The sequence below is a fragment of the Alexandromys fortis genome, unplaced genomic scaffold (genome assembly GCF_014885135.2).
Source record: "Alexandromys fortis isolate MF-2015 unplaced genomic scaffold, M_Fortis_MF-2015_v1.1 scaffold_122, whole genome shotgun sequence".
NCBI classification, from domain to species: domain Eukaryota; kingdom Metazoa; phylum Chordata; class Mammalia; order Rodentia; family Cricetidae; genus Alexandromys; species Alexandromys fortis.
Genome location: NW_026068004.1, coordinates 3,602,526 through 3,619,316, shown reverse-complemented (window position 1 = coordinate 3,619,316; position 16,791 = coordinate 3,602,526). Strand labels below are relative to the sequence as shown.

Genomic DNA, 16,791 nt, shown 5'->3' with positions numbered 1-16,791 from the left:
TTTTGTTTCCATTTTAGCCCAAAAGTAGGCACTCTGCTTCTTTCTCTTCAAAACTCAGGAAAACGTTCACAGTAGGATTTTATAATAACTTTCAACATTTTTGACCATCTTAATTGGCATAACTATATTTCAGTGTACAAAAAAGAACCAAAGTGTACAGTGTTTTGGTTAAAGAGATTGACTTATACTGAAATTGGGAAAGGTATCCGTTGTACAGGATTTTTGATTTAATAGAATTTGTTATAACCAGATCAGCAAAACATTATTACTGTGGGCCATCTGTTGGGATATGGAAATAGCTTTGTTGCAAGGAACCAGATGTTGTACTTATATTTATAACAATGGCACTCACTCTACTTATTTTAAGTAACCTTTTGCTAAATAGGTACCTTTGTCTGCTATACTATTTGATATATGAGAATTTGATGTTTTTCAAACTAATAAATATTCTTGTACAGTCAGGTCAAAACAAATGACTCGTGGTGCCAAACTTTTTTTTAAATATTTATTTATTTATTTATTTATTTATTTATTTATTTATTTATTTATTTATTATGTATACAATATTCTGTCTGTGTGTATGTCTGCAGGCCAGAAGAGGGCACCAGACCTCATTCCGGATGGTTGTGAGCCACCATGTGGTTGCCGGGAATTGAACTCAGGACCTTTGGAAGAGCAGGCAATGCTCTTAACCACTTGAGCCATCTCTCCAGCCCCAGTGCCAAACTTTAATACTATAATAAGATAAGAACTTTTACTTTGATACCCTTTGTAGACCCAGTTTCTAATACTTTCTAGGCTACTTCTGTTGCTTAAAGAATTTTACCATAACTCTAACATTTTATTTTGGTGTGATTGGATCTGTATTAACACCACACTGTCGTTATTTTCCCTCTTAAGTGAGTGAGGTACTCTATGACAGATTCGTACTTATGAAGTGTAGTAAGAGGAACCGTTAGAAGATAGTCTTAGCTGGCAAATAGCTCAGAGATTAGGAGTGCTTGCTGTGCAGTTATAAGGACTGGAGTTGGATTCCAGTACCCATGTAATAAGCCCAATATCCTGCAAATGCCTTTACTCCCAACTCCAAGGGATTCAGCACCCTCTTCTGGCATCTGCTCCAGCTTGAGTCATGAACTTGTTTCCATACACACAGACACAGACATGAACAACATTTTTTAAAAAAAGGCTGGTGAGGTAGCTTAGTTGGTAAAGGTACTTGTTGTCAAGATTGATGACCTGAGTTTAGTCCCCAGAACCCACACAGTTGAAGAGAGAACTGACTTCCACAAATAGTTCTCTGACTATCATATAGGCCCCATGGCATGCCTGTACCCTCCCCACATACATACTAAGTAAGTATAATAACGTATAGTCCAAGAGAATTGTTAGAGATAGCACAAACTGCCTGTGTTGTTTTTCATTATTTTCAAATCCTCTGTGGAGAAGAGTTGAGCTGAGTTGAAGAGTTGGTCATCATTCTTTGATTCTGTGTCTAAAGGACACTCTACTTATTTAGTTAACTGACTTTCAGTCAAAATTTTCACCTGGAGTACAAAGTGAAGAGTTGTCAACTGAATTCCTAGTCAGCAAGAGCCCTATTTAGTGGGATATAATCACATTCATATTAGTCTTCTGATTGATTTGAAGAATTTAGTGCTAGTGTGTATGTATTAAAAACCCCAGAAATTGGGATCTACTTTTGTCTAATGTTGAGACCTGACCTGTCCTTTAAGCCATCAATAGAGTTTGTAATAGTTACTGTGAGATTGTTAGAGGAGTGCAATGGTAGGTCAGACTGCTAGCTTTCAGACGCAGTTTCACATTTTGATTGCTTACAGAGAATGAATTTGGGAGGAGGTTATAGTATGATTAAAAATAGGTTATTGTACATTCTAGATTTTGGGTGTTTATTGAATTAAAATGAAGTTTGTTGCTTGGCTTTAGAACATTTGGGAATGAGTTATAATCACAGCAATTAACATACAGCAGTCAAAGGTAGGTTGATTCTTTGAAGGTGGCATACTGTTGGGGTAGGAAGTAAGTGGTGTTTCTTGTGTTTTCCTTGGGTTGGTGAATCTGTAACACAGGCTAGACAGGTTAGATATGAAATAGATTGATGTTTTATCTTTTGTATAAATGAATAGCAAACAGCATTAGAAATGTTAATGCTTGTATGTCAGGAAATTTTGTTCCATGTTATTTAGAGCATGTGTGCTTTTGAAATATTTCACCTTTCATTTGGGTGATGATTGATGTTGGATTTTAGAGCCTTACAGGATAACCATGAACTCTTGACAAGATTAAGTGTCAGTTATTGTTAGTAGAGCTGATATAGGAACCCATTTCCTGTATTCTCCTCTAGGCTTGTACTTTTTTTTTCTTCTTTCTTTCTTTCTTTTGTAGAAAATAACAAAATTATAGTGGGGAGCAGACTTTAGGTTTTTTGAAGTGGAAGTGAAAGGCCATGGAGGTCCCAAATGGATCCAATCCTTTAGATAAGAGTGTATCTTATGATACTGTAAAGCTTAATGTAAAATTAATGGGGACAGTTTTTTGTTAAATTAGGTCCATTTTTAGACATTGGAAGCATTCTTCCTCGAGTCTGCACCTCTGCTGTCAGTATTCTATTCTGGAGATGAGGAAGGGAAGAATCAGAATGGGAACTTAAGGATTGCTAAGTAGCAGTTATGTCTCTCACCCTCTCTCTCTCAAAATGGAAGTATATGCCAATACACTTTAGAGAAATTATACTTGTAAGATGGTCTAGTGCAGGTGTCTAGGTTACTGAGTGAGACCTATTGTCTGTTGCTTGGTAGGTAAGAAGACTAATAGTATACAAAGGAAGTTTTACTGAATAGAAACAGAACAACAAAAACCAGAATGGGAGGAAAGCATGACAGTGGCTAATTTAAATTTTCTTATGAACCTTTCTATACAGTGAGCATGTTTCATTCAGAAAGTTTGATTTTTGTGGTTCAGATAACAAATTGGAAAACTGAGTTTTTTGAAGAGCAGTTTAAATACTTGATTCTGTCCATCTATTGGCTAAGACGTTATGTAAATAAATTGGTTTGATAAATTTCTTGATTATAGTATTATGGATCAAATTGTGAGTGTATTAGGTGATATAAGGTTTCTTTGCATTAGGATTTTCTTTTCCAAGAAATTAATTTTTTTCCCTCAGAAACAAACTGAAAATCTCAGGTTTACATGCAGTAGTTATTATTTCTCAATCAAGTGACCTGAAATGGAAGTCTAGTTTGCAATGAAAAGTAGACCTAAGGATTTGTTTAACCTATTTCCATTCTCTGGCAGTTTTTTAGTAAAAAACTCAAATTGCTAATGTTTATTTAAGGTACTGTTTTCAATCCAGGAACAGTGAATTAATTAATTTCTTTTTGATTGCTCATGAATTTGTCATCTGTTTATATCCAGAAAAGTAAAAAGTGGGGTCCCAGCCAGCAAAGGCCACAGTTAATTAGTTTGGGAGAGATGGCCTAGAGCTGCCCTTCCTTCCTGTAAGTGGTACCTGTGATTGATTGCTTCTGATGACTCAGTTTTAACTGGAAAGGCAGTATCTAGCCTGTTTGAGGAACTTGATGCATTTAGGGTGAGGATAAATAGCTTTAAGAGGAGTTGATGGCCTCATGATTATTTACAATAAAATGCTGAGAACCATTGATCCAAAGCAATGACCTTGAACCTGGGTGGTTCTGTGACACTGGGCAAATACTGCTTGCTCCAAGTCTGACAACCTGAGTTTGATTCCTAGGATTCATCTGAGTTGGAAAGGAGAGAACCAACTTCTGAAAGTTGCCTTCTGACCTCCAGGAGCACATGCTCCATACCCATAAATGATGAATGTCAAAACAAATTTCCAAACCCAAGAATGCCCTCATCTAAGGAGCATTTCTTCCCTGTTTTTGAGACAAGATCTTGGTATATAGCCCAGACTAGCCTTGACCCACAGTCCTTCTGCTTCAATATCCCAAATGCTTGAATTATGGTATGTGCCGCCAGGCTTGGTCTCTAAGGAACATTTGTTACTGAGATAGACGACCTAGACTTTCTGATTTATGGAAGGTTAGCAGGTTTGTTATGATACTATGATTAAGAAATCTTACTCAACCGGGCAGTGGTGGCGCACGCCTATAATTCTCACAGTCGGGAAGCAGAGATCTTTTGAGTTTGAGGTCATCTTGGTCTACGGAACTAGTTCCAGGAGAGCTAAGACTACATAGAGAAACCCTGTCTTGGCCCCCTTCCAAAACAAAACAAAACAAAGAAAAAAAAGGAAGAAAGATCTTACTTTAGTAGTGTCAGAATTTCAAGTAGTACGATCCTGCTTTAAAAGCCGAACACTTCCCCCGCAAAGAGACTGTGCCTTTCTGTTTTTATCCTCTCTGCAGTTCTCTTAACCTAATGAAAGGGGCCATGTTCTGAGGAATGTTAGATGACTGTCACTGGGAACCATCAAAGTATGCTTGTGCAAACACTGATGGTTGTGATGTTACTGGTGATGTCATCTGGTGGGACCAGCACTAAATATGTGAGAAATGTTAGATGGCATCTGACTGTGCTTACTGCTCAGAACATGTTGTGTTTAGTAAAGTAGCACAGAACAAGGCATTTTGTGTTTCACCTTTTTGGCCAGGCAGTGGTGGCGCACACCTTTAATCCCAGCACTGGGGAAGCAGAAACTGGTGGTTCTCTGTGAGTTCAAGGTCAGCTTGGTCTAAAGAGCAAGTTCCAGGACAGGCTCCAAAAGCTTCAGAGAAACCCTGTCTCAACACCCCACCCCTCCCCCCCCCGTCCCCCCAGGGAAAAAAAGAATTTTGATATTGCTTTAAATAGTGTGTATCAAGTTACCTTTTAACTGGTATGATGAGATAAATTGTAGGTCCTAGAATATTAAATTAGTCATTCAGGCCAGTGAACTGTCCTATTAAAACACTTAAGGTATGGCCATTTAGCTTCTCTTCCCAAGCCTGTAGTCAGTGGTAGTTGAAATGTAGCTAATATGGCATGTTACACATCTGTAATTCCAGCACTCAGGAAGGGAGGCAGGTGGTTTGCTTGAGATTTGAGGTCATTAACCTGTTGTGAGTTGAATGCCAGTAGGGGTGCTGGACTTTAAGACTGTTCAAAAAGGATAAAAAAGGTAGCCTGTTTGTTTAATATAGACTCTAACTGAAGCAAAATGTACTTCTAACCAATCATTTTTCCTCTGGGAACAGTAGTGCCCATAGTCTGCCTTCTTTCATAAGAGAACCCTTCAGGTATTTAAAAATTATTTTTTTCAACATATTTTGATGCTATCAAATGGCAGTTATGAAGTAGTTCTGTTCTCACTGACAGGTGTGGATAATGAACTATGGATTTACCAACAAGTAAAAGTAATGGTTTTCTTTCTACTGATGAAGAAAGTGTCTTAGAATAGGTAGTATTTGAAATGAGATGAGATATGGGCATTTTAGGTTGAGAGAATAAGGGAAAGAAGCTTCCCAGACTGTGTACCAGGATATTCAGTGTTTATTGTTGTTCTCCCAGTATTTGAAGTGTGGCGAATCATTGTGGGAAATCAATCAATTGTCACATTTGGAAAAAACTAGACGCCTTTTTGTGTACATTCACACAATGTAGTTAAGGTAATTGAAAATTTTGATGTCTTTTGAAGTGAAAAAAATGTACTGTTTTTCTCACTCATTTGAATACTCATTAACAGGTAGGAAGCCTCAGGAAAAAAATATGCTGTCTATGTATTAGAAGTGAGTTGTAAAGCTGGAAAATATTCTTATTCAAGCTTAATAGACATAGTTTCTTAGTTTTTCAGTGATTCTATGCTTGACATGGTTTCCTTTTTTTGTTGTTGTTTTCTTTTGTTTTAAATGGAGACAGGGTCTTACTACATTGCCTTAGCTGCCCTGAAATTTGGATTGTATACTAGGCTGACCTCAAATTCATAGATCCACTTCCCCTTTTCCTCTAGTGCTGGAATCAAAATGCGTTTCACAACAGACCATGGACTTTTGGTTTCTAAACTCCTCACTTGCATTATGAATATTTCCCTGTGAGCATTCAACGTTGTAAGTGCTCTTAAGATGCCCTGCTCAAGACAGCATAGAAGTACTCCACTGTGAATTAAGAGAAGAGTTTATGAAGCTGTTAACCTCCTTGGTCTGGATACTAGCTTTCTAATGGAGCCTAAGACTGTTTGCTTCTCTCTAGTAGCTGAGGCATTACCTTGGCACATATTCAGTTCCCATATTGATATACAAGAACTTCTTTGAGTAAATTCATAGAGAATTCTTCTTAGTAGAGCTATCAAATGAGTGCCTGTTTTCTTCTGATTATGTATGTGCCATTTTCTCACAGGTAATATTCATTCTTTGCTTTCTGAAATTTAAGAAAAGAAGAATAATTGTTTAAGTGTTGGAGTTGAATAAATAATACCCAAAGACTTCAGTCTATCTGCTCTATTGCATATATGTAGAAGTATATAAAATAAATCCTTACTGAGATTCAAATATTGAAATTTTTTGTATATAATTCAAGTGTCTTCTTTTGTACCAATGTGTTAGTTTTTATTTTCTTATTCCTAATGTATTATTTGGGACATGTCTCACTAATTAGCCCTGACTATCCTGGAACTTGATATATAGACCAGGCTGACCTCAGATTAAGAAAACTCATTTGCCTCTGCTGGATTAAAGGCATGTGCAGTCGTGCTAGACTCATATATTATTATATGTGCCATTATTGTAGTTAGCAAAATTGATGGTATTTTCTTTTTTTCTCGAGTGTATGTGGGGTGCCTGTGTGTACACAGCATTCATGTTTTTTGAGACAGGGTTCTCTCACTATATGTAGCCCAGGGAGTCTGTGATTGTTAGCATTAATTGTCAACAATTTAGAATTAGCTGACAAGGAAATGGACCTCTTTATATGCCTTTGTGTGGGGCTTTATCTTGATGCTATTATTTGGGTGACACTGGGATTCTAGAACTGAGCAAGAAGTAGTTAGTGCTCATTCATGCTCTGTTTCTGATTGTGGGTGCCATGAGAACAGCTGCTTCAGGCTCTGTCACCCTGACTTCTCCACCTCTTTTGATATTTTATTTATGTTTTAACACATAAAGCTTGCCTGAAGAGCAGAGTGCAGATCTAAGCCACTAGAGGCCAGGGAGTGGTGGCACACACCTTCAATCCCAGGACTTGTGAGACAGAGGCAGAGAGACCTCTGTTAGTTCAAGACCACCCTGGGCTGCACAAGATTTAATTTGTCTAAAAGTGAAACAGAGCTCACACACTTGGGATCATCCCACACCTTTAGTCCCAGCACTAGGGAGGTGGAGACAGGAGTAATAAGGCTGGGTGGAGAGAGGAATATAAGGCGGAAGGAGACAGCTCAGTGCAGTCTGAGGTTTGGTAGAGACAGTTGCAGTCTGGAGATGCCGTCTGAGAACAGGATCACCCTTTGGTCTGAGCATTGCTAGAGGTAAAAGGTCTCTCTAGTGGCTGGCTGCACTGCTCTGATCTTTCAGCTTTCATCCCTAATAGCTGATTCCAGGTTTTATTTATTGAGACCAATTAGAATTTGCTACACCCACCATGAGGGACTGTACCTTGAACCATGAGACTTCTCTCTCCTTAGTTGCTTTTGTCTGGGTATTGTCACAGCAATGGGGAAAGAAACACAGATAGTGACCTAGAGCTTCCTATGTAGCCCATGCTAGCCTTGAAGTATCCTATCCACTTGCTTCAGCCACCAAATGCCATCATTTTAGGCATGAGTCAACATGCCTGACCTTTCTCCTTTTTACTTTTTGTCATAATTTGACTCTTATGGTTCTTTTATCTGTCTCTTATAAAATTCTTTTATATTGCTTTTGAAACTGAGTCATACCTTAATTACAATAGCCTTCCTTCCCCCTTTTCTCCTTCCACCCTTCCTCTTGGTATTGGGGTCAATGGAATCTGCCTCATTCATTCATTGACTCACTCACTCACTCACTCACTCACTCACTCACTCACTCACTCACTCATTTGTTTATATGGTGGGGCTTCATATAGTCCAGGATAGTTTTGAACTCAATATAGAGCCTGGGACCACTATGAAGTTTTGATCCTCTTACCTCCACCTCCCAAGTAATAGGATAAGAGGCCTGTGCCATCATGCTCAGTTTTGGAATCATCTGAAAATATTCCTCTAATCATGTCCTGATTAGAAACCCATGCTTGATTGTCTCTTGAATGAATCCAAATTATACCCTTTTTGGTCTGGTCTGTCAGTCATGCGTCTACTTGCTGTTTTTAAAACCACTTTAATTTAGTTTTATTGTTATGGTGCTAGGGATTGGACTCTTAGCCTCATACTTGCAAAGCATGTGCTCTTCCACTGAGCTGTCATCCAGTTCTCACCGAATCATACCACCTTTCTCCAGTGGAACTAGAACCAAGTTCATACCATGCATGTAACGTTTTTTTCTTCAACAAGTTCACAAACAAATTTGAGAGGAAAAAAGTATATTTGTGTGTGATTCTAGGACTAATAATGAGTATTCAGAGAATCCTAGTTGATGTACCCAGCCTGTTATTCCTACCCTCCCTGAAGTAAGGTTTCCAGACTCTTGTTATTCAGAGGCTCGAATCATTCTGTGGTTTGAATCAAGGACGACAGGTACATAGTTTGCATGTTAGCTGCTTTCCCATCACAGTAGCTGTGGGTATCTATTACCTTTTGGTTCTGTTTAGAATTGACCTCAGGCAACCACTGTTGGTTGAGCAGATTTGAAAATGACGTGAAACCTTTCTGATAACTTTGCCTGGTGCATGAATTAACTGAATCACCTGATAGAACTTTTGATTAACAGACACCCTAGGGTTCATCCAGTGTTAATAAATTAGGATTTCTAGAAATGGAATAGAAATGATAGATGGGCAGTGGTGGCATATCTTTTATTCCAGCATTAGGGAGGCAGACGCAGGTGATTGTTGTGAGTTCAAAGCCAACCTGGTCTACAGAGAAAGTTCCAGGGCAGCAGCCAGGGCTCCACAGGGAAATCCTGTCTTGAAAACTTGTTTTTATTTATTTTTTTATTTTATTTTATTTTTTTTTAAGACGATTTTAGGTAGCAGGGAGGTCATTTTTATTTTTATTCATTCTGGTATTGGAGACTGTAGCTTCCTGTCATTTGGAGCACATTACAGCATTTATTCCTCTTGATTCAGAAAGTTCTGATAGGTTCATTTTACTTTTCAAGGCTATGATAGACTCTATTGCTTTGAATTATACTAGGCAAAGCACATGAATCCAATGCCCAAGATAAAGATACAGGATCCAGAGAAATGGCATGTTAGTTTTCTAAATATAAACTGAGCTCAGATTTAAAGCTCGGAATCCTTCAGCTCTCTGAAAGCTAGTTCTATCTTTGTTTAATGAATACCTTTGAAAGTAATTAAAATGGGAGGGCTTATTTAATATATTGGGATTGGATAGTTTTTTTCTTAGATTTTGAACAGTAAAAGTGATTTGAACAATTAACATGGTTTAATTTGCTTTTGTCATATTTCCCATGGAAATAAATATATAAATTGGAGAAAGAACGGTCTTTTTATTGGACCACATGATTTGATTTTTAGATCCAGATGTTGCGGTTATGTTATTGAGCAGAGGAGAAAGACTGGAGCTTCAGGATTATCAGTGAGTTAATGACAGACCCAAAAATAGAATCCTCTGCTCTTTGCCTTGGTTATGATTTGGTTTGAAGAGGGGGCCTGTGATCTGGTTCTGTAATTGCAGGAAGTAAGGTTTTGGGTTTGGAATAAGTTGCAGTAACTCTGTTGTGTTTGGCCAAGAAGTCTTTTCTCTCCTTTGTGTTTACCACCTGCTTTAAGACCATGGTTTGAAGCAGAGGGAAGAAAAGGGGCGAGTCTTAAACTTTGTGTTTTAACTCTTAAAAAGCTGAGGCTAGTGGTTGCTTCCTCCTCCAACTCATCTTGTTTGTCTCTTGTTTCTTCTCGGACTTGATTAGTTTCAGGAGAGGGGCATATACTATGTAGTTAGTCCATAGGAAATAGTAGTAGTTTCCTTATTTTTTTTAGATGTATGAACCTTAAAAATTGTTAATTTATTTTTTGACAATTTCATACATGTATGCATTGTTCATATCTGCCAACTCTCCCCTCCCATTTCGAACTTTTGTAATGGGCTGTATTTGTATCATTGTTTAGTGGCTAGAGTATGGTTTGGAAATAATGGAGGCCTTAGAACACGGTGTTGAATGGATCAATTTGAAAGTGATTGTTAGGGGAGTTGCTTTCTAGTGAAGTCATTGCTTTACTTTCTTCTGTTCTAGCTTTGGATCTTTTGGCAGGTACTATACAGGAAAGAGCAGGAACTTGGCAGAATAAAAACGTGTATGGCTGCTGAACTCTTCCCCCTAAACAGATATGATGGGATATAATTCACGTATCATATAGTTTATCCATTTAAAGTGCAAAATCCAGTGTGTTTTAGTATACTCACAGGTGCAAACAGCACTGCAGTCTAATTTTAGAACTTTTTCCTTCTCCTCTAAGACACTCCATACTCCATAGCAGCCAGTCCCTACCCTCCTTTTTGTCTCCCCTCTCTGCTAGCCCTAAGAGAGTCTGTTTATCAATTCACATTTGCCCAGTTTTGGATATTTTGTATAAATGGAATGGAATCATATGATTATAGGTTTTTGGCTTGTGTCTTTTTTTCCTTTAACATAATGTTTTCACGGTTGTAGCATATATCGTTTCTTTTTGTCAGTACTGGATGAACACAGTACTTTTATATTTAACACACTCACTCCTCAGTTGGTAGGCATCTGGATTGTTTTACTCTTTTGTTAAGATTTAATCTGTTTAGGTTTTTCCTCTGGGTTCATATATTTAGGGAGGTTTCCTTTTCCTTTTTTAAAAAAAACCCAGAAGTGGGATTGCTGAATTAATATGATAAGTCAGCTTTGATGGGCTGATGGACTTTTCAGAGGAGTTGCACTAGCACTAAAGAAATTTAAGAACTTTAAGAAGTTTAAAATTTGTAAATTATTTCACTGTTATTTCTGGGTGCAGGTGTTCCTACTTTTTCCACCATGGCTTCTGGGAGTCAAAATCAGGTAGTCAGGTTTTCTTTTTCTTTTCTTTTCTTTTTTTTTTTTTTCTTTTTTTTTTTTTTGGTTTTTTGAGACAGGGTTTCTCTGTGACTTTGGAGCCTGTGCTGGAACTAGCTCTTGTAGACCAGGCTGGTCTCGAACTCGTGCTGGGATTAAAGGCGTGCGCCACCACCGCCCGCCGGCTAGGTAGTCAAGTTTTCATGACTATTTTTTTCCCCCCAGGCCAGCTTGCCTGCTATGATTATGGTTTTGATTTGTATTTCTTTTGTGGTGAATAATGTTAAATACCTGTGTATTTGTTAGATAGCTGCCTGTCTTTGTAGCTAAGGCTGTTGAAATTGCCTGGTTTTAAATTAGGTTACTTTTTTGATTACTGAGTTTTGAAGATTATACACACACACACACACACACACACACACACTTATACATTCTGGATATAACTTGCTCTTCTAATTGACTAAAGTCTTTTGAGATAGAAGTAATAGACACAAATACTAGATTAGAGATCTGGTCAGTTTCAAACAGATCTTATTTTAACTTGCTTTAAAAGTTGTCTGTGTTCAGATGTACGTGTGTGGAGATCAGAGGCTGGTTTTGTGGAGTTGGTAGTTTATGTGGATTCTGGGGATTAAACAAGGGTGCCAGGCTTGAAGGATCATTTTACTAGCACAGTCTTTTAACTTTTTCACAATTCTGGAAGAAATGGGTTGACTGATTTATTGAACAAATGTAAATACAGTAGTCAACCACTGTAACAGTAACCAACTCTTAGCAACTGCTCCTTACCTGTTGCTCTCCACGCCTAGTCTTCTGGCAACAACATTGCCATCTACTGTCATGCCCTAGATAAGAGCTTGGCTAGTCTAGACTGTTTGTATAAATGGAATCATATAACGTGTGGCTTTTTGTGTATGAGTTTTCACTCAGCACTGGCTTTCAAAAACTCATCTGTGTTGTAATACATAAAAAGATACCATTCTTTTCTTTTTATAGTGGAATAACAAGTTACATATGTTGTCATTGATATATTAATATATACATTGTTTTCCTATTCATCAGCTGATAGTCATTTGTTCTTTAATTATGAATAAGCAAATGCTATGGAATGTTTAAGTACAAATTTTTATAGGAACATATAAATTGTCTTGGAGATATATATATATATCTATAAATAGAATTAGAATTGCTAAGTTCATGGTAACTTCAAACTTTGAAAGGTGTGTGTGTTTCTAGGGATTGAATTTAAGGTCTTGAGCATGTTAGGTAAGCAGTCTGCCACTGAGCTATTACCTTCAGTCTCCTTTGTTTTGTTTTTTAAGATTTATTCTTATTAGTATACAGTGTTCTGCCTACACACAAGAAGAGGTCACCAGATTTTAATTATAGATGGTTATGAGCCACCATGTGGTTGCTGGGAATTGAACTCAGGACCTCTGGAAGAGCAGTCACTGCTCTTAACCTCTTGAGCCATCTCTCCAGCTCCCTCCTTTGCTTTTTAAAAAAATATGGTTGGTAGAGGAAAATATGTTTTCTAAAGAGTTAAAGAGTCAAAATGATTTTGGCTAATTCCATAGCTCTTCATTACCACCTACCTATATATAGTACAGACTACCATGGGTGATGTTTGGGTCAGCAGAGCAAATGAATCCAGATTACTGCCTCACAGTAGAGGTGGAGAGGGAAGAGATCAAGTCCTAGATGTTTGTCTTTTATTAAGGTCTGCCCACCTATAAAGTTACTTCTTTAGAAAGGAGTGTTTAGAGAAGGTGTATTTCATAGAATAAAGAGTTAGAACTGTTGGCTCTAACAGAGTTGAGATAGCAGAGCCCTGAGAGCCATCTTATATGAAAAGATTGCGGTTTTATGATGATGATGGAGTCACTTTTAAGAATGGTAAGTTCAAAATTTTCAGTAGGCAGTGTTTTGTGCATGGTTGGAGAGCTGAGGGTACCCTGCTGGACATAGACAGGTTCGCTCTGCATATTGGCTTTTAAAGTACAATGGTAGGTAAACTACCCGTAAAGTAAAACAGCAGGGAAAAGTAACGTTGGCCCTAAGCTCTGTGGTTTGACTGCTGATATTTCTTCTCTGTCTTGCTGTGGGTGGCCTCTTTCTGATTTTTGTGTTTTGATTGTGAATTCATTTACACATATTCATTATTTTGAACTCCTGTTTGGAGGATTTTTTTACCCCAGACCTAGGTCAAAGGTGAATTTCTCCTATATCTTACAGACATTTTAAGTGAGATTCTAGCTCTGAGCTTGTGTGCTAAGGGAGATACCACAGTATTGCTATACTAGCCCCATCCCCAGCCTCCACTTAATGCCAAGGATTAAAAAACAGTTCACTTTGATTTCTCTTAGATAAGACTATGTTTTGCTGCTTTTACTTTGAGAGATCTCAGAGTTTGTCAGAATGTTCAAAAAAGGCTGGTTTTAGTACTCTGCCTACCTTTAGTTTCCTCCTCCTTGTCTAGTTTTACTTTCATACCTTATTTCATACCAAGTTTTTGGTTCTTTTATAAGGATTTTTAGCAAATGTAGCTGGCATTATAGTTATTTTCAGTGGTTATGGTCATCGGGCCATCCATCTTATCTTGTCATTCCAACAAAAACAGATGTTTTTGTCTTTAGTTACTGAGAACCCATTTAAATTTCCTAAGGTTATAAACTTAGATTAAAATCTTGTGATTTATTTGACTCTTTTAGTGTTTAGAAAATAACAGAGTTCTAACAAGGTTTTGTATTTCTTTTGAAAACAAGTTCTTACAGCTTGTTCTTACTGTCTAAAATACTGCCCAGCAGCGCTGTGCTGGATCTGGGAATGAGTGGATTCTTCAGAATAAACACTACCTGTAGATGCTCACATTTCACCGTGTGTACTCTATACATTGTGTACTTAACCTACTCCAGCCTTTCTGTAGTCCTGTTATCCTAGGCATTTGTGGATTATATTTGTGCCTAGTAAATGTATTGGCATTCTGCTATTGTTATACCATGTGCTAAATAGATACATTTATATTTATTCATTTATTCTAAACAGGTCTGTAATGGCTAATTCATAAAATTAAATCGATGGTATTATCCCCAAGGTTTTTTTTTTAAAGATTTATTTATTTATTTATTATGCATACAGCATTCTGACTGCATGGATGTCTGCACACCAGAAGAGGGCACAGTTACAGTGTCAGTCTCTTCTACGTGATTGATATGTGTGTCATTGATACTATCAGTAATACTTTTCATTCATAATGCTTTCTTTCTTTTTTTTTTTAAGATTTATTTATTATGTATACAGTATTCTGTCTGCATGTATGCCTGCAGGCCAGAAGAGGGCACCCGACCCCATTACAGATGGTTGTGAGCCACCATGTGGTTGCTGGGAATTGAACTCAGGACCTTTGGAAGAGCAGCCAGTGCTCTTAACCTCTGAGCCATCTCTCCAGTCCTATCCCCAAGTTTTAATGAAGAAAATAGTAATGTATCAGAATCTGAACTTCTCAAATACCCTTTTACTCAAGTGCTACTCTGCTCTTAACTCTCTAATTTTAAAGCTGTAGTGTGAATAATAAAAACCCAGAGACTAATATTGGGGTTCAACCAGAAAAGCAAAGCAGCCAAGGCACTAGAGAAGTCTTACCTCTATCAAGACTGGGTGACCTCGGACTAAACAGACAGCCTCTCTCCTCATTTTATATTCCCACTAGTGCTGGGATTAAAGGCATATGACTCCTTAGTACTGGGATTAAAGGTGTGAGCTGCCACCATTTGGATTTATTTTGTGCACCCAGGGTGGCCTTGAACCCACAGAGATCCATCTGACCGTCTGCCAAATCCTGGGATTAAAGGTGTGTGTCACCATTGCGGGACCTCTTGTGGCTTTAGCTTTGCCTCTGGTCTTCATACAAGATTTATTTATCCAAATACAAATAATATACTACTACATAAAGCACTGCAACTATTCCTAAAGATCAAGCGGATTTAATAGGCAAAACCAATAAGATAACATTTTTTATTGAAGACTGTTGTATGGGGAGAGGATATGAGCATAGGTACTACTGGCATGCTCAGTGCCAATAGTAGCTTTCAGGCACCTTGCTGGAATGCAGAGACTCCTGAATACTTTGGACACACTCTGTTCTGTGACTCATCTGTTAAATATTCTGAGGTCTCAGCACCTTCCATGTCAGAGTTACAGTGTCAGTCTCTTCTACGTGATTGATATGTGTGTCATTGATACTATCAGTAATACTTTTCATTCATAATGCTTTCTTTCTTTCTTTTTTTTTTTTTAAGATTTATTTATTATGTATACAGTATTCTGTCTGCATGTATGCCTGCAGGCCAGAAGAGGGCACCCGACCCCATTACAGATGGTTGTGAGCCACCATGTGGTTGCTGGGAATTGAACTCAGGACCTTTGGAAGAACAGACAGTGCTCTTAACCACTGAGCCATCTCTCCAGCCCCTTATAATGCTTTCTTAATTGTGATTCTCTTATCTTTTGATTCTTGTTTACTGGTTTTATTAGAATTGTAGTTAGGTTATAGTTAAATTTACTTCGAAGCATCTAATGATTAATTCTTCTTTACTTTTAGATTTTCTTTGTGGCCAGATGGGTTTGTATGGACAGGCTTGTCCATCTGTAACTTCATTAAGGTGAGTACTCTTCTTTCTTTTTTTCTTTATTGGAACATCTAACATTTGAAAAGTTATGTTGGTCATGTTATGTTGCAGTGAAATTCAAGGTGAGGCTTATAGGCCCATATTTCTGTATGGTGTGGCAGCCAGGCTCTGAAGCCATAGGCCCACCTGAGGTGGTCACATAGTCCTGCTGTCACTGCCCTAACGAGGGTCAGGATGCGTTGCTCCTTCCTTTATAATTTGGAGGATTCTTTATAGAGATGCTGATTCAAGCCTATGTGACAGCTAGCATGCAGAGCAGAAGATAGTTGTGGACATGACAAAAGGCCATTCACCTGGTTACTTAGGAGAATGCTAATGTATTTCCCCTAAGTTAAGTTTTGGCATAAAGACTGTTTGGAGAATAAACGGAGATATTCTTCAGGATGTGAACTCAGGATTTCATGAGAGACCACTGAGAAAGAATCTTCCTCCCAATAAAGCCATGTGAGTTGTATCTTTATTTTCGCGCCTCCACACCAGTCAAGAAAGATAGTTTATATTAGGGTCTGGTCAAGAGAAATAATTTATGGTCTGGGCTAGTACCAGACCCCAACAGAGGCTCAGTAATTTTTTTTTTTTTCCCGAGTCAAGGTTTCTCTGTAGCTTGGAGCCTGTCCTGGACCAGGATGGCCTCGAACTCATAGAGATCCGCCTGCCTCTGCTCCTGAATGCTGGGATTAAAGGCATGTGCCACTACCGCCTGGCAAATTTTGTTATAGAATAGCAACACTCTTCATTTCTCCAGTGAATACAATAAGTCACCCTCTACTGTAGAAAATAATATGCTGTTTTGTGAAGTAGTGCAGTTTTGTGGAGTCGGTGGTATTTATACTTACAGACTTGCGAGGAAATGGGAATTAGATCTCTTATTCTCTAGGGATAATCTTGAACATGAAACAACATAACCACACTTTTGTTGTTTCTTAAAATATAATCTGCTTTCTACTTGTTTTAATTAA

At 38.0% G+C, this 16,791-nt stretch overlaps 1 protein-coding gene across 7 annotated transcripts in view; it reads left to right on the top strand.

The window, feature by feature from the left end:
- Positions 1-16,791, top strand: part of Foxj3 (forkhead box J3) — an 821,428-nt gene that overhangs the window by 4,587 nt on the left and 800,050 nt on the right. For 6 of the 7 annotated variants that reach the window (XR_007595256.1, XM_050161432.1, XM_050161430.1 and 3 more), the window contains exon 2: positions 15,745-15,805. Coding sequence is in view for 6 of the 7 variants with exons in the window: in XM_050161432.1 (XP_050017389.1) it covers positions 15,762-15,805 (44 nt within the window). In the remaining variant the exon portion in view is untranslated. Of the gene's footprint in view, positions 1-14,972; positions 14,995-15,744; positions 15,806-16,791 lie in introns of those variants that run through there. The other variant, XM_050161429.1, reaches the window with a different exon arrangement.